We start from the raw sequence: 22184 nt of genomic DNA on the forward strand, positions 1-22184 counted from the left end.
AATTTTTTTTTTTTTTTGTACTTTAGTATGCATATTTAAAAAAAAAGATTTGCTGTTTGTTCAGTGTTGTATTTTCCATTGCAGTAGTGATGGATATATGTTTCCTTTACTACAATAATCAATTGCAGCACTTTTTAAAATTTTTATTGGGTAATATGTTCTTGAATGTAAATTAAGAGTATATATATAAACAAACATAATTTTCCCATTCCAGGCATTTTTATTGCAACAGATGATTTAGTTTCTGTAAACAACCATTGTAATTGACCATCTTCATCTTCATCTTCATGTTTTACTGCAGTATATAACCCAGATGAAATGCAGCAGTTAAGATGCAATACCACTTTGCAGTGGTGTATAGAATATTAAAGCAAAACGTACTATTATTTAATACAGATTCAAACTAAACTAACAACACACAGGAATATCCAGTATAATTATACATGCACGAATCAAAGTCATAACATTGTATTTCTTTATAATTTATCTGACTATTGCAGCAACTGATCAATTAAGTGTTCACTCCACTTGAGGATTGTTCTTGAATAAATATTCTGCCTAAATTTAAAAAAAAGAAAGAAAAGAAAAAAGAAAAATTAGAATGCATAGTTTTAAATTCTACTCCACAACCTAAGACTAAAACATTTTATAATATCCTGGACACAACTGTAAGTAAAATGTCTCCAACATTTGAAAACAGTACCTACTTTTATTGCATACATCGTCTAAGGAATAGTAGGTGTACTTTCATTCCTTTTCATTCATTTTCAAATAAACTTTAAATACCAAAAATGATGATATTTGATGTTCTGCTCTTGTTTACTTTTTTATTTTCAACCCTTATGATACCATCCTTTTCATATGTATTTATTTTTAACAAAATCACAAAACTAAAGGAAAGCTTGTCAACCTAGTAATTCTTTAATACAATAATAACACATTTGCATTTACCACAAAGTCCACTGGATCAGCTGGCCTGGCCTTACAACACTCAATCAGCCCCTGAGTGAGCGTTGGCATGACGTTCTTCATCAGGTAATTCCTTAAGGGAACAGAGTGAGCTTCAAGTAACTCATGTTCCTGTCTTTTCACTTCTTCTAGACGTTTGTTCTAAAGCAAAACAACATTTTTGTTTAAAATACTGGATTTAACTAAATACAAATTAGCTTCAGGTCCTAAGTGACAGACAGAGGAGTTGTAGATGCACAGGTTAATTTTATTATCCTCTGCTGGGGATGTATTTTTCAGGTGATGGGGATATATAGTGGATGCCACCATACACACTGTATGCCATGCATACATTTTATATAGAATTTTACATAAGGTCTACAGAACTGCTTATCCAACGGGATGGAACTTATAAAGGGCATTCTTTAGAATCTGGGGGTATATGGAGGCTGTGTACCACTGTGTCCCACTTGTCATTATTATGTCACACTTACATTTTTACAAATACTCATATCCAAGCTCATATCCAATTGTGATGAGTCTTGTGAATGCCATTTCTTTGCACAAGTCATTAAGAGTATACAAATCTATGGGGACTATATGTTAGCAACTGTCCATGACATTTTTACAGGTGCATTTGGTGGATGTAGTTCATGACGATATACTTTCTCATGCTACTTCTGGCTTTACCCACTTACCCACTCCTCCCAGCGTGCAAGCTTCTCAGCTGCCTCTTCTGCTTCTTTTTGTTCTCTCTCAGCCAGTTTAGCCTCTTCACGCTGAAATCGTTCATCAGCTAATTTGCACTCAAGCTCCTCCAAATCTTCTGGAGAGAGCCCGTAGTTCCGGGGTTTTCCAACTGCTTTTATTATTTTTTCAATCATAGATGTATATTCAAAATCCCCATCCATGGAAATATCTAAACCCAATAAAAAAATAAATGAATGTAACAAACACAAATATTGTACCCATCATATTATTATTCAAGGAAAAAAGATAATGCTATCATAACAGGTTGATTTAAAATTAATGTGCCTTCCCCTTCTTACCAATGTATTCAGGATGAATCTCCAGCTCATCAAAGTAGTTGAGCACAGTCTCGTCTTCCACGTTATATTCTCTGAAGAGTGCCAAGCGACGCAGGAACTGGTCCTGAGTGTTATGAGTCCCATCTACAACACTCTCGGGCAGATTCATCACCCGAGTCTTTAAGAACTCATCGGAGGCATCCAGAGCAAAAACATACTCTAGCAGAATAACAACATAATATACAAAAAATTAAATAAATAGGATTGCCAAGTTCCATTTCTAAAAACATATATGTACCAGTAAATGCAAAGAAAGGCTTGCTAATATATCTATAAAGCATTTACGACTGTTTACTGCAGTAAACTGCAGTTTTTCAAGTCATACTTAAAAATATGAAAGGATCAACTTTTTAAATTTAAAATTTTCCTAAACAGTATTAACAACACAAAGTATTGCATTTAAATATTTCAAGGGAGCGCTCTTTACAGTGAAATTAACAGATGAATAAATGGCATTATGTATGAACATCAGTGACTACGTTGTTCATTTGAAATATGTTTTTAAAAACAGTTGATGGTCTCTACTTTAACATTTTTTTTTTTTTCTTTGAACTTACAATTAAATAACGAACAAAACAACTTTCTTACATAGACAGACCAACCTGGAATAATTGTTTTATCAAAGTTATGTACTTCGCTTCTGGTTTCCTGTCCATCTTCATCATCTTCACCTTAAACATAAACAAAATACTGACTAAAGAATATCCATGATGCTTTTGTTTTGAATATTTTCCTAATATGCTTTTGAAGGTTAATTAAATTGGGCCAATGGTGCTGTTTCTCAGAATTCTGTTAAATATTATGTTCATAAATACAAATTTCAATTAAATCCAAGTAAGTTTTAGGAATTTAATATTTTCACATTAAACCTGAAGATATTATAAAACATTTATATAAAAACACTAATCTGGGCTTATGTGGCAGTTTGTTAATGTACTTCAGACCTGACCCATTATAAACTGTACCAGGGTCAAGCATAAGAATTGTCTTAGCAGGCATAAATTGAAGCTCTGTCAGTTAATTTAATTGCAACGCTTAGACAAACAGTCCTACAATCATTTAATTCCAAATGTATGGGTTTTTAGCAATATAATTTAATGTATATAAAGTCATGGTTTACTGCAAAAGAGCTCCTTGGCCTGTTCATAGCTCTTGGGGAATCCATCAAGAACATATCCCTGGTTCTGACACGGTTTTGACTTCAGCTTTTCTCTCATGAATCGGATGACATATTGATCATCTAAACGACCTAAAGATTCAAAAGACCCAAAACAACATGTATTAATCAATATTCAAAGTCATTTCTCTGTATGTGCAAAACAAAATATGTAATTCATTTGGAAGCCATCAAATCAAAATGAGTTATCCCTGCAACCATCAAATAAAATTGTAAAAAGTTTGTAATGTCATGCATGGTATGAAACAAACAAGAATAGCACAGTAACGCACACTAACAGTTAATCACAAAACCAAAGGAGCATACTTTCAAAGAGGCTAATATTGAAAGAAGCATATCTGAATCATTAGGTAACTCTAAACAGGATAATATATTCTTAACAACAGGTCAAATTAAATTTTAACAATATACAGTATCATGCAACGTGCACCACTCTCCTTAGCTTAAATTAGTTTTATTATACTTTCAAATTAATGTCCGTAATTAGTAGATACAGTATTAATACAGTTGCTATGCATGCTTGTGATTCCTTTTTGCTTTCTAATGTATAGCATAGCTGTAGATTAAACATGAAAAGATTCATTGATAAAGCTTGCTGTACCTCCATTCTGTTCCATGTTTTCCTTGACTGCATCAAGTAATTCTTGAGCATCTGCCACACCATGATCATCACCTTCTTCCTCACTTGTTTCTAGTAAGTGAGTCTGTTTCTCCTAAATAAATAGTTGCAAAAAAAAAAAAAAAAAAACATTTAAATAAATATATTTACAGTATGTCAGAGGGGTGGTCTGTTATTGCATAAAACTACTGTAGGGCATTTCTTTTAAAGAGATATTAACAAATGTATTGACTGATTTGGAAAACATTGTGTATTAGATAACATTTGATAAAAGGGACAAACATCACCCAAATTCCTCCTGAAAAAGTAAATCTTAACTATGAAACTAATCATAAATATAAGAAAAGGTAATAGTATTACAAAAGTGTACTTAACTTACAAGATTTGCTAAAACTTCAGTAATGACATCTTTGATTTTAATGTGGTGCAGCTTGTAGTGTTTACAGATCTTTTCTGCAACTGTGCTTTTACCAACTGCAGGAGGTCCCAGAATGCAGATTTGTATTGGCTAAAAAAGAATACATATTTTTAACCATTCAGAAAAGCAAAATGCTAAATTGAAAAATACATTACACTTGTGTGTGTGTGTGTGTGTGTGTGTGTGTTTGTGTATATATATATATATATATATATATATATATATATATATATATATATATATATATATATATAGATATATAGATATATATAGTTTTTTAAAGTGCATATAAAAAAGGTTAAATTTCCAAGCACATTAGAAAAGTCCTATTTTATTCATTAGGTTATTCTGACATCTAGTGGTTTTACAGTGAAACAAAACAGATTTCTAATCTAACCTTGTAATAAACACATAGTTGTTTTTCTAAAGGAGAAAAGCTATTTTATTAATGTAACTACATGCACCAAACAAAAATTGTGGATTATAAACACAATATGAAACAGACCGTGGCAAAATATTGTAGCACATGTGCTACACCAATGATTATTACAGTTAACATAAATTTTCATTTTAATATATACTGTTAGTTGTTGTTTTAAATGTTTGTTGGTAAATATAAAACAAGAAAGGCCATGTAGCTGATCACAATAATATAATACAGGGCATATTGTTTTACTTACCAGAAGTCCTCTGCTTTGTTTGTATTCCTGAACTACATGTCCTATATTTTCTATCATCCCACCCTCTGCCACCCAGTTGATATTGAAATGTTCTTTCACAAAAACAGCCTCCATGCATATGTTCACCAAAAGTGAATCAATATCAGCTTGCTGCAAAAAACATTTAAAAGAAAAATATTTTTACATCTTTTTTTTTTTCTAATTTTATTTAAATAGTATGACAAAAATTAAACATTAATGCACAACAGTAGGTTTTCAACATCTATCACTAATCAGGTCCACTAGACACCCATTCAAGTCGATGCATGCCAAACAAATGCAACATTATTCTTTTTTCAAGTAAAATGGTACTGTGTGTCAGTTTAGTATACAGGTTTATTTCATGTGTCTATTTGTACTTTTGGGGAAAAAAACAAACTGTGTAATACGCACTGTTAAGTCTTTGCTGAGGAAGGCATCTTCTTTAGGTACTTGTTGTACTTTCCCAGGCCCAAGTGAAATACTAATAGCCTGTTGAAGAAACAACCATTAAAAATCTGAAACGTTGTATAGCTTAAAAAGCCCTTTTTCTAGATTCAGCTTATAGATTTAATTTAAATATATATAATTTAATAGGTTCAGTAAAACAAGTGCATCACGATTACTGTTTCTTTTATTATTATTATTTATTTTTTAGTGTTAAGTAAAAAAAAAGAAAAAGTATTACACTACTCTCAATTGGATAATGAACAGGACAGAAGTACACATTTATATTTTCAGCTTTTTTATCCTACAAAGCAAGTCTACACACCTTAATTATGTCTTCAATTGTATGTTTAGAATCATCGACAGCAACCAGGTAGTGAGTTTTTGGTTTGTGGTCTATTATATTTTGTAACACTCTAAAGAAACATATAAAAGCACAGTATTTGTTTATATTTGGTTGGCAGATAAGTCACTAGATCAAAATATCTATATTTTGTATTAAGATTTATTACTACATATAATATAACATAATATAATAATTCACTTTCCCGTAGAAAGAAAGGAAAATAAAGAAAACAAACCTTGCCAAATCATTAACATGAATAGTAGGAATAAAGTTGCTTCCTGGACCAAAGACAGGGAGTGCAGGAACCTCTCCATACCACGCAGTCTAAAAAAGAAAGTAACCCAAAAACCTTTTAATTCTAACTGTAATAACTAGCAGAGGATTTGTCTAACATGACATATTACACCAACGTGTTCTCACACATACTCATCATCTGTTCAAAGCAAGCAAGCAAACAGGTCTGCTTTAAACAGAACTATTAATAGCCAGAAGGTTGGTTTCCAGAATTTTGTGGAGACAATTTGTTGTAAAAAAATGTTAACTGCCAGTTTCCCCCCCCCCCCCCCCCCCCCCCAACTACCCAATTTTTCCAATCGGTCCAACAAATCGCTCAGAAGTTTCAAACCTCACATGCTTTCATAGAAACAAACAGCTATCTATCCAAACCGGAAAACATATAAACAGTTACATAATTTGCACTGCACTGCAACTTTCGCACATGAATATACATTACATACATCAAACTTAAGCAGTTGTTCACCTTGAAAAAGAAGTGAAAAATCTGTTCGCCTACTCCATATTGAAGGCCTGCCGCAAGGACATAGGTAGAAAGTTTGCTCTTTCTCTGAAAGTTAGATAAAATCAGTACAGTTCAGTATCAGTGTATTTTTTTTTATTGGATTTCAGATCCTAGGAACAGTATTAAGGATTTATTTCAAAACTCGTTGTTGGTAAGTAGAGTATTAAATATATTATGTTTTATAATTGCTTACAGTTTTTCCCATTTTAATCACTAGTTTCTCAGCACTAATGTGATCTTTAAAGTTAGGATGAGGTCGTCTTCTTCTGTAGTCATCTTCAGTAAAGGGGATTTCTGGATCATCCTAAAAAAAAAAACAAAGCAGCAATTTTGTCATAACTAAAAATACAAAAAAACAAAAAAACTATCAAACAAACACAAACCAAAAAAAAAACAAAAAATGCTTTACAATGTTTCTATATGTTTTTTTTTTTTTTTTTTTTTTCTGTGAAGCTTATGTTTCAGCTTGTAAGATAATAAGGTCAGATAGTAAACTGTATTATTACTTACGGGATCAATGGGTTTGCTGAGACTCCAGGTCATTACAGTTGATATTAAAATGAACATCTTTGGACTGTTGAAATGTTCCAGTTCGGAATGTAGTGCTAAAATTAGGATTATAACAAACAAACAAAGAAATACACAAAAAAAGAGTAATATGAAGTTAGACAATGGAATCTTTGACCAGTTTTTCTGTCTTATTTAATGATCAAATATGCATTATGAACAATATGCGAGCAGAAAGCACAATAAAACAATGATGTTTCAGTTCACATATCAGTCAATATTCTGTTTAGAAATCTTAATTTATTAATTTAATATACTGCAATGGATCCATGATATTTCGAAGTCATCTGTTATGTACAGTACACTGTAAATATATTCAAACCTGAGATTGCCCAACAAGCTTCATCAACCTGCTGAAAATCCTCAGTAATGTTGTAAATGATAACATCACACTCCATAAGACGATCTAGCAGCTCTTCTCGTTTTGATATCTACAAGTAAACACTAAAGTTATCATCAACAGATCTGTTTGTGTCTCTTTTTTAAATTGTATCTTGACTGAGTGCTTAGATTGAGGTTCATGCCTAAAACGATATGTGCACACTGTTGTATTATTAGGCTTACCGAGTATTCTTCTAAGGCAAAAACACTTTTCTTTTCTTCTGGTTTGGATAGAGTCCCGACAATCTGGAAGGTTATTCCCTTAGGTTCAATGCTTTTTGTATCTTGGGATGTATTATCTTGTTCTTCATTCTCTTCCTCACCACCGACTTCTTCTAGTGATGCTCCAACAACACAATCTGACAGATACTGGGGCATAGAAAGGGAATGCATTAATAGACTGGCAAAAATCTACATTCATGGGTTTATTTCCCAAATCATACTCTAGAAAACCTAAAACAAAAGTTAACTTCCGTAAATATAAAGCATGGTTGTATAAAACGCTACAGTTGTAAAAAAAAAAAAAAAAAAATATATATATATATATATATATATATATATATATATATATATATATATATATATATATATATATATATAATGGGTTAGATTGAATAAAACGTTATTTCATTTAACAGCTAGATACAAAACAAGTACACCTTGCTGAAACAACATTGTGTCTTTTTATAATGAAATCGCAATGTATTAAGCATAACCAAATTCTTACATTTCCAATGTTTCTGGATGTGTATAAATCGATATGGTTAATAAAAACCCTTTTACTGCGCAAAACTTCTTTTTCTTCATCTGCCATGTTACCAAACCAAACCACTCTCTCCACTACTGCAGTTGCTAACAAAACATACGCTGCTTTCCAGTTGCTAGGAAGGGGCCTTGACTGGATACAGGCACTACTTCAGACAGCTTGTGAACTGTATAGTACTCTTCACATAAGTGAGCAGGTCCAGGTGACTTAATCCACCATTCATATATGCTATACCGTTTCGTCAAATCAAAAAAAAAAACAAAAAAAAAAACTGACAAACTGAAAAATGTGACATTTCTAAATCTATGATGAAATACTGTACTACTATTATGGCTTCCGGTAGACTTTCGCAGTAGCATTGTGTAGATTCTTCGATTACCTGATGCTAAATTAAATAATGTAATTGTGTTCATATATAGATAGAAAGATTGATAGATAGATATTTGTTTAAATTAGTGTCAATCCTAAAATTCTAGTGGATGCAACACTTTTGGCCATAGCTGTACATGTTTGGCCAATAATCACAAAGATGACCAATACATGATTCAATATTAAGGACTATGCTCCATCCAATTTAAATATTGCTTTATGATCTTTTATTTTTCAATCACTAGAATGACCTTAATTTATGAGGACGTGCACATAATGTAACACACACACACACACACAGGTTCACATCTTTTTTGAATGAGCTTTATAAAAGATAAACACAACTTAAAGTAAAAATTTTGCAATAGTAATTATTGCAGGGTTCGCATTAGTAGAACTACATCTACTGTTTGTAAAACGCGAAATGCAGTGCATATTCTTAAGCTGTGTATCAAGGACAACATGCATCAAAACCACTGCATGCATACATGCCAACAATCCCTATATGGTCGGGACAGTCCCAATTTCCTAGCAAATGTCTCGCGTCCCGATATTTACCCATAGAAAAAAAATTGGACTCCACCCATCAATCTCATACGTTACCAGTTTGACCAGTTAAATAGGTCTCTCTGCCCACAAACCCATTGTGTCTTTGTTTGATCCTCCTCCTCCTCCTCCTCCTCCTCCTCCCTGCCTCTACCCTGCAGCATGCCTTATCTAGAAGAAAGATGGCCCCAAGTGCCACTTGTCCTGCTTGCTGGCTGAGCCATTCTTAATCACTGTATTGCATTCATCTCAGCTCGGCCAACATAGGGGCGGCTATCGAGCTCCAATGGATAAGGCCATGGGCCAAATTGTAATGTGAATATATTATGTATGTGTCGGTTATCATGTTCGTGTTCGGCATATCTGTTTGCCAATTGTTCATGTGCCATCAGGCATATCATTCACAACCAATAATCTGTTATTTTGACTAAGTTGATGTGTTCTTTCTGAATCATTTATTCTGCACAGTAGTTAATGAACACTTCATTGTGTCTATTTTTACGGTCATGATGGTCGTGTCGAGTTGGTGGGGATATGTCTGTTACATGATAATGAGTGTTTTTTTGCTTATGACTCCTCCCATGTGTATAATGCATATGACCCCCCCCCCCTCCCCCTCCCCCTCCCCCTCCCCCTCAAGTTGACAACTGTTCATACAACGTACATACGTTATATAAACTTTTGATTAAATAATTGGTTATTATTAATTTAATGAATGCAATGACTTACGTATAATCGGTTTAGTCACATGGAATCACAGTTTTAAAAAAAACAAAACAAAACAAAAAATTCCATGCAAAGGCTTTAAAAGCTACACTACAACTACAGTTAAGCTGTGTACAAATATACCAGTATTTTCATTATTATTACATTTTCCCTTTTGATGTTAAATCAAAACTATTACTGATAATGTATAGGACTGCAGATCAGTAATAACACTTTGAAACCATTTAACAGCCATCTTAATTTAAAACACTGCTAATTTCTAAAAATACACATACAACCTGTTTCAAATGTACTTTAGAAGGTCTGAAACAATTAACATATAGTGGCTACCTGAGGAGCACACCTACGTACAATCACAATACAGTACAGTGAGTTATAATATGTTTACAATTTCTGTATTTTCCGATTAACATTGATGACCTTGATTTGATGGAATGTGCGACGGTTTCAAAAAAAAATGATTTTATTTACATAAAACATTATGCTTTCTTTATCATTTTAGCAGTTTATATATCATTTAAACCAAATACTCTGCACAACAGCTTAAGAAAAGAATCCAGCAGTTATTTTAAGAACCTAGTGTAAAACACTGAATGGTAATGCAACTTAATTTTTCTCTTAATTAACAGCAGCCAACATTTTATTGCGGTGACTTGGTACCTCAAATAATGCTTGGGTCTGACAGCTTGAGATAGGAAACATAGTATCCAAGCCTACAGTTTAAATCACTTGCAAGGTTTTGACGCCTTGAAATGCTGTTTTCATGTGGTTTAACAAAGCTAACAATTAGTTTGCTTCTACATAAAAGTTGTCATATTGTGCAGGTTCAAAGGCACGTGTACCAATAGCAGCCCATCCTTTGCTTGGTCCCAGAAGCATTAAATTATTCCATAGTGGGTAGCCATTCAGCATTCCTGAAGCAAAAACACCCTGTAGGGAGAAATGACAGGTTTGATAATCAATCAATAAATCAATCAATAAAGGACGCAGTCTGGGTTTGGATGCAATTTAGGTAGATACCAATTACCAAGACATACATTTTACTTTTTGTTTATAAAAAGTTTAGTTCCATCTTCCTTACCATGTAAAAAAGGAAAACAAACTCAAAACTTGTTATTAAGTAACTCTACTAACATAAGCTTACATGCCACTGGAGTCTTAACCTGAAGGAAGACAATGATATACTAACCTCAATGCGTAGAGTTAACGTGTACCAAACGCCTGCTGTTGTGTCTGACAGGCCTTCAGTTAACACGATTTCTCCACCTACAAAAACACAAATAGAGTACACGTGCTGCGTGTTGCTTACAAGATGATCCTCTGTCAATCAGAAATATTTTAACATACAGTGTACAAAACAATCAAGATACTCAAACAAAGATTTATATTTTAAAGTACTTACGGAGATCATTGGTAACTTTGTAGGTACCGTCTGCAAAAACCCAGAAAAAAATCCCTTTTGTATTTCGAACTTCACCTCCTCCTTTAGTCACTCTTCCAGCTACAAAGACTCCCCCTTTGTTGGCTGTCTCAATGTATGTATCACAGCTCACGGTCATGTTTTGCCTAAAATACACCAGAATCGTCAGTAATTTAATTTAGGTATTTGTTACAGTCCAACAATGAAATATAAAAAAGTCAAATGTAATTATAAAACATGTTTCAAATGAGGAGTTAAAACTATTTCATTCCACTTTTCTAGTTAGCTTGACTAACAATAGCACATAAAGTTAGGCGATTACCAAACTTTAAATTTAATGAATCAAAACTACTTTCAAATTACTAAAACTAACTTTACTAGAATTGTTTTGCTGAATATCAAGATGCTACCATACCAGTTGTGGTCTCCAATAACACTTATAGTCTGGTCTGCATCTGCAACCCAGGTAACTGGTCTTTGGGTGACAACCTGACGCAAGGTGAACACATGATCCCCAGGGTCAGACATATTGATAAAATATTCAAACACTCCTGTCTGATCAGCAAAGTATGGCGCCTCCGTGAAGGAAGGGTTACCTGTCAAGGAAAGACAAACCCAGCAGTTTGTACTGTATAGTGTCTTTTTGCAATAAAATATTTCAGTTCAAGGCTTTCACATGCAATGGGGGTAAATTGGTCAAACAACTGCCTTTGATAAATCAGCATGGGCTAGCTAATGAAGGCTGCAACTTCTGCTTTTACTTACGAACGTTGAAATCATCCAGGTACTTTTTAGGAAAAGGTTTTGAGTCTGGTGCCTTAGGGTAACTTCCCTTCTTCCCAGTTGTAATCGTGGTTAACGTATACACCTCATCTACATTCAGGTTCAAGGTAAATGATCCATCAGACAGCTGTAAAACCGTAATGTTACATTAAAATGTAATTTGGCAATTGTGCAAGTACCGTTTTATCTTTCTGCAGAGAATGTGAAGACCCCCACGCAATCTTTATAGTCAGAAGGAAGTGGATGGTATGATTGTTACCTTTCATTCCTTTTTGTAGGTGCTTAATGCTTCCAAATGACATTATCCACTGTGTACTGCAAGTACTGCATCATGACCAATGATTTGCAGACTCTTTCTTTGGAAAAGTACCTTTCCTCCACAACCAATACAAGTCTTCTTTTTAAACCTGTGCATTCCTATTGTGACTGTCAATTGATATTAAGTGAACCTATGCCCTACAAACCTTCACGGAAAATAGAAATAAAAATCTCAACCTGCAGCTACCACCAAGACCTTTTGGTATCATTATGCTATTTGTTTCAGTACTTAAATAAATTCCCATTTGTTTACCTTGATTGGACTCAGTTGCTTGAAGTAAGTAGGCTTTCTTGTTTTAAAATCAAATCTGGAGTACCATACTTGAAGAACTGTGAGTGTACTCTAAAAAGCAAAGTACAATATATATCAGTATTTCTAGTTTGGAAGACATATTAGTAACATTTTACTGAACGGTTCTTATACTGAGATTTAATCTAAAATTGGATGCGTTTTTCCAGGAAAAGGATGTGATAAACATACATAGAGATACAAATGCTACAACATTATTAAAACACTTTAACCTTAAAGAATACATTGGTCTATCCCCACACACACAAAACACACCCTCCTGGGAATACCATGCATTCACAAGCTTGATTGTGGTACTTACAAATGATCCCTTTAGGGAGAACGTTGCATTCTGAGCAGAAACATTGAAGCCAGGGAGAGGCGGTCTTATACAAACCGAGTGGTCATGAGTCTGCAAAAACAAATAAAGCACAGTGTTGTTTTTAAACCTTTGTTCAAAGTCCTTCCATCTTAAGACATTTTTGAAAAACAGGCTCTGTACAATAGCACAATTATGTCAAAAACTGTCAATACTGAGAAGGGCAAAAGAAAGAGAGATATCACTTTGTACAAGAGGGAAAAAAAAACCTTTCACTTTTAGTATTTTCTTTAAAGAAACACAATATAATAAATTGTCTTAAAATAAATCAAATACCATGGTTTCTATGACAACAGTGAGATTTCCCAATCCGTCAGTCAGTGCTACATAACTTCCACCATGTTTTAGATGTCCAACGGTCTGCAGGTAGGACCACCCCGGCTGGGTAAACTGAGTAGTGTGTGCTGAAAACATGAAGAATTACATTACTCTACATTCAAGCCATTACTCGCAGTAAAATGAATATCTAAAAGCTATGGCAGACCAAAAAAATGTAAGCATTGCTAACAAACTGATAACCAAGCCCGATTATTCTGAAATGACACACAATTTGTATAAAATAATTGAATTCATTCTTCTGAAGGGCACATATAAATATTAACCTCTGTAACATTTATAACTTAATTCTTATCAAAAGCACAAACTGTACAAACATGTAATCAAGTAGAAACGAGGGTTTTTGTGAACAAAAACAAAGCAACCCTGATTGCATTACATAAGGGATAGGTCAAATCAGACAATGATTTTAAACACAATAAGAGACACCACCTGTAATGGAACTTTGAGAGAATCGCAGAAAAAGAGGATACAGTGGTTCTGAGTGGGCAATGTAAAGCAATCAATAAGTGAGGGAAGGCACTTATTGATTATTATTTTATTTATTATTTTATTTTTTTAAAGATGGGTTCTAAATCGTCAATAACGTGGTTATCGTTGGAAAAAAAATCACATCTGATCCATTTAGAACTTCAGACATTAGTCTCACAAATCACCCCAGTGAATACCTGTTATCCAAATAGGAGATTCCACCAAATAGTTTCCACTCCATGGTTCCTGTGCAGTCATCAACCCATCTTTCCCAAATGGAAGGTCTTCATAATAACTAGCAACCAGATTCCATGATATTGTGCTAAATCACAAACACACAGATTTAGAACGGACCGTTATAAAATGTACATTCTAAGTCTTGAAATGTACCCTATAAACTATTGATAAAATATTTACTCCATAAGGAATTGATATCGCTTTCAACTCGTGCCTGGTTATTTGTACAGTTTAAATCAACCGAACATTTGTAAACGGTTAGTACATGCCTAAGAAGTGCTTTTTTGATGTGTTGACAAAAAAAAAAAAAAGTAATACATAAAATCTTCAGCCGACATTTGCCTTTGTCATATTCATGTGCAACTGCAATTAATCATAAAACAAGAACTCACGAGGTCATAAGTCCATTGACATAGTTCTGATTGAGGATTCGAGCCCAGCACCCTCCTCCAATATCATCATTAAAAGTGCTGTAATCTTCCGAGGACCAGAGCTTCTTGCCAGTTTTCACAGCATCTGCAACTGTGTAGGTACCTGGATAATGTGCCCTAAAACACCAACAGAGAAAGTAGTTTAGCAATGGTTTGCTATTTTCATTGTAATAAGATAGTATTTAGGTTTGGCATTATTTCTTTTTTTTTGGATTGCTGGTTGACCAAAAGTAGAACGAGAACGATTATTCTCAAAATAGAACAATGGATGAGTCCTTATGCAGAAGGTTTCATTATCAAAATGTCTTTGACTTCACAGCAGTCCGACATAGATAATTTAACAAACATTGCATTTTGCTGGAATGACGCGATTGTTTGGAGACCATTTTATTTTATTAAGTTATATTTAATTACAACTTGATTGATATTATTATGATACAATACATACAGAGCTCTTATTGGTTTTGAATACTTTTCTGAAATAAATACTTACACATAGCCTACAAAATATTTATAAGATCTTACATGCATTTCTAATCTGAGCTGGATTTATACTGTTTATATAAGCCCTTTTCTGTATCTTTTGAAAAGATATATCATACCCTATAACATCGACCACATCACGAAGTTCGGTATCAAGCATCATGAACAGCGAAATCGGCTGCCACAGATTATCACTGGCTATGATTTTTACCCGTTCCAAACCATGCTTATCCAGCGTGTATCGAAGGAGCTTGCCAGTGACAGCAGAAAAACAGAGGACAGAAAAAGCAGAAAATGACATTGGAACAGGTTCAAATTAAATAATTCAAACCAGCTATTTTATAACTCTGAAACAAGTAAATTACAAATCAAATGGACAGTTGCATTGTTAAATTAAAACTGTAAAATCATATAAAACACACAGCAACACGCAGACATAAATGCCCTGTGAAAATGTAACATATAACTGACTTGTAAGCAAACAATTGTAATGCATTTACATCGAAACCCGCTTCGATTGACCAATCTTTATGGAGATAAATACATGCTCTACACATTAAAACACATGGTACAGCGATATCCATCCCTACATGAAATATGTCTGTGTAGGACTAAAATGCTGGACAGGTGTTAGAACAGATTCCTAAATGCAAAAAAGAAAATTTAATCAGCCACCGACAGTCAACCCATTTATAAAATTTGGGGTCCAAATATAGAATCCCTCAGAAAAAAAGAAAAAAATTAAGTCTTAGTAAATTTCTTTAAACACCTAAAATTCCAATAGAAGGGTAGAGGTATTTTATGGACTGCACAGTTAGCCATAATGATGCACACAAGCTACAATGCTCTGTGTTTTTGGTAAATGCCAGGGTAAGATATAGAATGCTTTTGACAAATGAGGAAGCAGAGTTGTAATTTACAGTGATTGAGTACAAATCTTCTAAAAGCAACTGCGTCAGAGACTTTCCAACAGTGGGGAGCCCAGGTCCGGGCAGGGTAACAACCGATGCATGTCACAGAAATTGTGAAATCTGTGAAAAAAATTAAAATAAAAAAAATACAGCCTTAGTCGTGGATAATCGCAAGTATGTTTTCAGCCACCGAAAGCCCAAGAAGCTGAACTCAGGAGTAGCACTTAGACATCGGGATAGAAGGTAGATACGATTTAATTAGCGCCTCACTTTTATGTAGGATGCCCTACACTATGTAACACTGTGTGCTTATAACCACCTTTTCCTCCCGTTGTGCATATGTTTCTTTTGTCAATGTGAAGGGGCCATGGCCCCCTTGGCTCCAGGGCCCAGGTCTAGAAATCCCTACTCTTCATACTTACCCAATGACCTGAACAGCACTACTGAGATATGGATCAACTGTCATAGCTTTGGAAACTTCCCAGCCTCCATCTGCTGCGATGATGCGAACACTGTTTAAGCCAACTCTATCCAAAGTTTGACGAAGCACCTTAGCAACAGACAATACACAGAAAGGCAGAGTAAACCCCACACTTAAACTAAAATGTGTGCTTTTGCTATCACAACAACAATTCACACTAATTGAGAAAATGAAATGCTAAAAAATTTTTTTTGTAAGACAGGGAAGAAACAGATTGAAGACTTTACTATGGAAAATAATACGGACCAGGGTTGTAATTATATGTATTTTATGTAATTCAATTAAAAGTTGAAAAATAATGTGTTACACACTAAAAGACATGTCTATCACTGTTATCTACAGGATCAGACGGTGGTGGCTGATTGCAAATTAATCTTTTTTTTGCATTTAAGAAGAACTATGTAAAAAGTATAATTGGTAGTTTTATACTTGTAACCTTACATTTACTATTACTGTACTAAATAAAGGCAAATGCCCTCCATGACATACCTTAATGTACTTGCTGTCAAAGGGCCTTTCATTCCAGATCTACACACCAAAAAGTTGTAAAACAACAATTTATTACACTGCCAGGAACATTTGCTCTATAGTATATACATGTCAGTCAATTACTGCAGCTGATACTTCCACATTTTATATTGCCCTTCTTCAGAAAATGTAGCTGAAGCCAGTGTCCTACTTTGTGGAAAAGTGTAGTATTCCTTTTGGTTGATTTTCCACAAAACTACAGTACTGGACATTTATTAAGCATCCAAAAAGAGATATGTTTGCACCACTGCCTACTTAAGCTGTTTTAACATAGTATGTGGTACAATGATAAGAAATTACCTCGAAGTAGTTTAATTCACTAGGAGTGTAATATTGAATTTGGGAAAAAAGGCAGGGAGAATGGAGATACTATTGCAGGGAGAAGGGGAGTCAAAATAGGAACACACAGACAAAAAGGACAAGGTACACCAAAGGCTAGACCACTAGCTGAGGAAGGTGCAATGTCTACAATTATGAATATCTAATTGAAATATTTTGAATTCTTGCAGATTAAACTAAATAAATAAAACTTACCCCAACATAGTCAATATCCAAATCATGATATTGCTTGGCACCAATAATCCAAGAGACAACATAATATACAGTAATATCTGGATAATCATAGGGCCAATTTTTGCCATGTCCAATCCATCCAGGAAAGGCCCAGGGTAACCCTAAAAGGCAATATCAGAACATAAACCTGTGCTTATTCCCTATACTGTAGGTAGATTCAGTGAACACTAGTGTATTTCCCCAAGTGCCAAACATTTTCCAAACTGAAATGTTCCCCTTCTCAGTTTTGTATGTTCTATATTGAAAAACACCCAGTTATCACTGCCATGTTCCCTTGCTTAATGACCTGTAAAAATAACACCAGTCCGACAACTCATTTCCCTAATTTAAGTGAAATACAGTAGATACCTATTAGTGTAATGTTGGGATTTCTTTTCTTTGCTTCCTTCATCAGCCACCATTCATAGCCTCTAAAGTAGTTTTCATCGTCTTCGTAGTGCATGTGAGAAGGTTCAGTTCCATCTACAAATACATAAAAAAGTAGTAGTTAGCCATTCAAATCCAAATTGTATGCATTTTTTAGCACAACTTTGTGCTTTTCTTTTAAGGTCAGGTTGCAGGAACAGCTCCTACAATACTATGCATGCAAGGGAACACAGTTTTAGGGATAGTCTTACCTGTTGTCTGTGCATCACCTCCAATTTCAACTTTCAGAATATGTAAAGAGGCTCCAAAGTTTGGCTAGAAGAAGAAAGATAGTTTATTAAAATTAGATGTTCACTCATAAAACAAACATAGTTTCACACAGTAATGTGCAACTGAAACTGCGACAGTTACGTTTAGAGGTGGAAGATACTGCAGGCGAGAAAATAACTAAATAAAGTAACTACAACTATATTAAAATAATACCTTAAACAAGTAATCCAATACTTGGCTACGGTAAGGCTCTGGATAGTTCACAAGCAGACGTGATGTAGCCTAGAAATAAAACACAACACATATACAGACGCAATCGCGTTTCAAATCATTTCAAGACGAAAATATTCGAGAAAAGTAAACTTTTAATTAAATAATAAATACATTATTAGCAGAGACAGCAAAACTGTCTATGAATGGATTTCATATTGGACATTAGGCCATGGTTTAATGGTGATTTATTTTACAATAAGGAAAACCAAAGCTAGGACCAACACCATTGATTGTTAAGTATAATAACACACACACACACACACACACACACACACACACACACACACACACACACACACACACACACACACACACACACACACAATGAGGGAAAAGTTGTATTAAGTTTCAATATTTTAAACAGGTTTTTGACATGAACATCGTTACTGCACACTATAATATTACCATTAAATAGTTTCATTATTTAAACAATTGTAACTCCCCCTTTCTGGTATTTAAATAAACAGGAAAAAGCCCCACTTCACATCTCAGCGTACTTACACCTCCCCCGCTTAATCCTCCAATTCCATCAAATTCTCTTCCTAATCCTTTTTCATCATCCAAAATGTAGCTCTGGGCCCTGCAGACAAACACACATGAGCAAAATATAACTAAAGTATTAACGATACCCTGAAACTTAAACACGGAAATACTCTGTTTAGCCATCTTCATTCTGTGGCTGTGAGCAAGTCATACGATTCTGTCATGTGTTTTATATCACGTGATGTGGAAATGAAGTCTAGGCAGGCATGTTGATTAAGGGCACCTTCTTGGTTCTCGCTAAAGAAATTGGAACTGTGCATTTTTAATGCATACTGTAAATTCAAGTTGGTTAACACTAAACTGTAATGCAAGCTTTCTAATTATAATATAAGAGCAGTTACCACATTCTCCAAACAATTTTTATAGTTATTATTATGAATATTTTGGACGATATAGTATGAGTAAACCTTGACTTTCCAGGACGTTACTAATTTGCATGCTTATATAGAGCTGAGATGGGAACTATTTATACCACTTTAATGATAATTATATCATGTATCTTCAGTCAAGTATGTAATCTGATATAAATGTCATCATATATTTGTTGTAAGAACACTTTTTTGTTTGTTTTTGTCACATTAACCACACTAAGTCTTTTAGTGGTGTTACCTGTAATAAATAAATAAATTTAATCCCGAGTCCCTGCATATCAATCTACAATTCCACTGCTGGCTGTGAACCGACGATCACACATTCCCCAGCTGAAAAACATTGAAGCTTACAACTTTCGGTAAATCGATCAAACTAATTTCCCTGCAGCCTAGTACGACAGCTTATCGCTCTTAACTTTCCTCAGACCCCCTTAAGAATAGCCTAAGAATAGGGAGGAGTTGCAGAGAAGTTCACGAAGGTTCAGCAAAGTACAAAGTATGCAGTTTCAGTGTAGTTTAGGTGAAAAAGAGCAGTCAATTGTTCATGCTTCCTTCTCCAAATCACTTCCCCCTGAATAAACTGAGACTGGCGTGTATTTCATTTGCAGTAGTAAAAATAAGAGTACAGTACATTAAACTATTCAAAACCAGTTCACTTTCTTTAAAAAGAAATACAATCAAATAAATAACAAGGTGTTTATTTGACAAGGCGGTTGTTGTAATATAGTTATTTAACATTGCTGTACTTTTTTTCCCCATTTAATTCACATTTATTTATATGTATCTATATATACAAATAAACACACAAACAAGAAAAAACATACAACAAAATATAATGAATTCTCAACCCTGGCAAGCCACCCTGTATGTACACTTGCTTCAGTAAGTGCACTGTGCTGATGTGCTGTACAATAATACACAATCTTTCTACTGGTGTCAGTAAGACAATAGATAGGTAAATTACTTCTGATCCCTGAGGTACAAGGAAAGAATCCATCTCAGAATGTGTCTTCTTTTTAAAAGTATTATAAATACAGCCTTTGTTTACAAATTACAAATTCGCTAGTACAACAGAATGTGAAAAACATAGATATGACTGATATGATGAAATATCAAGTGTTTAATATAATATAATCTCTGTATTGTTATGGACAGCAGCCTGTTTATTTTGTGCATCATATTCAGTATTGATGTGCTTGTTGTTGATAAAATAAAGAGTAATAATTATATTTAAAAAAAAAATCCTGTCAATACAGTAGATCCTATTAATATGGACTTGTCAATTTCATCTTCCAATAACATACTACCTGTTTAGTCAGGTTTTATTTTTGGAACACATTATAAATCACATTAATTCAGAGCTGGACATAAAACAAATGACTGAAAGCAAGTGATTGAGTCATATTTTATCATACTGTTCTTCGCGCTAATTAACTTATGATGTATGTTAGCTTGGAGTGACTAATTGATTATTAGAAAATTCCAGGCATTGAATCAGGTTTGGAAGAAGCATAATCAATGAAAAGCGCCTACTCAGCCTGTAGACACTGTTGAAAGATTTGTGGGCTTCCTTCTTCGTATCCTCCAGCCCAACTTTCATAAGGAGAATTGTATTATATTATACACTAGCTGATAGAAAACATTAATTACATCTCATAAATGTATTTCTCTTACTACATGCTTGCAAGTAAAATATAGGTCAACATGTGCTGTACATGTTAGATTGGAAACTCTTCCATATACTATCAGAGATACATCAAGAACAATTGAAGTTTAAAATGCATAAATACAGCTTCTAATGCCTTATCAGAATGTATTGATTTCCTGCCCACTGTTCATTGGTTTTTGGAGTTTTTTTTTTTTTACATCAGAAAGCTTTTCACACCTAGTGTCTCCGCTAAAGAAAACAGAAGTAAAATATATTTACTGTAGCGTTAAATGATATCAATAATGCAGAGTTTAAATTACCTGTCTTTGATGAAAATGGACAACAATTACCAGCCTCTGAGCTCAACATTGTGGTAACAAACTGACATGGTGTCATTGACTACAAACTGTAGCCCAAATGTCACTACCAAGGGAATAATAGATAAAAGCACTTGAACCCCAATTGGCATGAAATAATGTGTTCTGCATTACAATTACAGTATTTTGATGTGGCAGTAGTAACAGGTAAGTTCTGCCTCCTATATTCTACTCTATTTAATTAATTACTTACCGTATTTTTTATTACATCACGTACAAAACAAGTTTGTTCCAGTGTACTTAAACACTTGTCCAGGACCTGGAAAGGCCTGGAAAGTTCTATGGGCTGCACTGGTAATAATCTTTAAAGCATAAATATAGTTTGGATGGTTTAAGTCCCATGCTGGTAGTGGTCCAAAGACAAATCCTACAATAGTACTTACACTTTGCAGAAATACATACATAGGCATGCACACATACATTGTGCAGGTGTTCTAAAGGCAAATAGCAAAGCCTTTCCTGAAAAGAACAAGAGAGATTGCATGTTGAAACAACCACAATAATTGGTCTCTGAGGCATTAAGGGCTTTTCAAGCTTGCTTGGCATCAATATATAAGAAGTCAGAAGTCAATGAACATTAAAGATGCAACATTGCTTTAGTTATCTGACTGATGTGAGTACACATAAGTATTCTAAACAAGGCACTGTTACCTCAGTGATGAACTATGGATATTTTCTGCCTGTATGGGCAGGGAGCTTGGTTTGGCATATGTTGATCTTGCATTAAAAGTTACGTTTGCTGAATGTACAACACTGTCTTGGTATAAAAATGAGTAAATACATGCAAATCAGTGAAATATA

General features: G+C 34.1%; 2 protein-coding genes across 3 annotated transcripts; both read right to left on the bottom strand.

Annotated features, from left to right (window-relative positions):
- Positions 1–154: 154 nt before the first annotated feature.
- Positions 155–8350, bottom strand: LOC121330211 (adenylate kinase 7-like). Its single transcript, XM_041276553.1, has 18 exons — positions 8216–8350; positions 7672–7857; positions 7430–7538; positions 7051–7145; positions 6734–6844; positions 6502–6585; positions 5977–6065; positions 5721–5811; positions 5363–5440; positions 4931–5080; positions 4212–4340; positions 3815–3926; positions 3157–3285; positions 2639–2707; positions 1998–2195; positions 1647–1867; positions 952–1110; positions 155–558 (listed from the first exon to the last, which is right to left on the bottom strand). Exons 1-18 carry the CDS (start codon positions 8300–8302, stop codon positions 520–522), a joined length of 2136 nt encoding a protein of 711 aa, XP_041132487.1. The 5' UTR covers positions 8303–8350; the 3' UTR covers positions 155–519.
- A 1583-nt stretch (positions 8351–9933) lies between these two features.
- Positions 9934–19141, bottom strand: LOC121330306 (galactocerebrosidase-like). Of its 2 annotated transcripts, none has more exons than XM_041276725.1 (17): positions 18946–19141; positions 18385–18453; positions 18153–18216; positions 17884–17997; positions 17497–17636; positions 16924–16962; positions 15162–15292; positions 14521–14676; positions 14089–14213; positions 13361–13488; positions 13028–13117; positions 12670–12759; positions 12081–12225; positions 11731–11911; positions 11298–11461; positions 11085–11161; positions 9934–10825 (listed from the first exon to the last, which is right to left on the bottom strand). In XM_041276725.1, exons 1-17 carry the CDS (start codon positions 19114–19116, stop codon positions 10682–10684), a joined length of 2028 nt encoding a protein of 675 aa, XP_041132659.1. In that variant the 5' UTR covers positions 19117–19141; the 3' UTR covers positions 9934–10681. The 2 variants fall into 2 exon arrangements, with proteins under 2 accessions (XP_041132659.1, XP_041132661.1); XM_041276727.1 differs by lacking the exon at positions 15162–15292 and adding an exon at positions 16376–16503.
- Between the last annotated feature and the right edge of the window lie 3043 nt (positions 19142–22184).

The sequence above is a fragment of the Polyodon spathula genome, chromosome 17 (assembly GCF_017654505.1).
Source record: "Polyodon spathula isolate WHYD16114869_AA chromosome 17, ASM1765450v1, whole genome shotgun sequence".
NCBI lineage: Eukaryota > Metazoa > Chordata > Actinopteri > Acipenseriformes > Polyodontidae > Polyodon > Polyodon spathula.

Bases quoted from the DNA above. Each gene is read 5' to 3' on its own strand.
- LOC121330211 (XM_041276553.1), bottom strand. From the start codon at position 8,302: ATGGCAGATGAAGAAAAAGAAGTTTTGCGCAGTAAAAGGGTTTTTATT. The intron at 3,286-3,814 runs GTACAGCAAGCT...TTGAATCTTTAG, and splicing joins AAACATGGAACAGAATGGAG to GTCGTTTAGATGATCAATAT. The intron at 559-951 runs GTAAATGCAAAT...TTTTAAATTTAG, and splicing joins CTGATCCAGTGGACTTTGTG to GCAGAATATTTATTCAAGAA.
- LOC121330306 (XM_041276725.1), bottom strand. From the start codon at position 19,116: ATGAAGATGGCTAAACAGAGTATTTCCGTGTTTAAGTTTCAGGGTATC. The intron at 16,963-17,496 runs GTAAGTTTTATT...TTTGGTGTGTAG, and splicing joins TGGATATTGACTATGTTGGG to ATCTGGAATGAAAGGCCCTT. The intron at 13,118-13,360 runs GTATTTGATTTA...TTGTTTTTGCAG, and splicing joins CTGTTGTCATAGAAACCATG to ACTCATGACCACTCGGTTTG.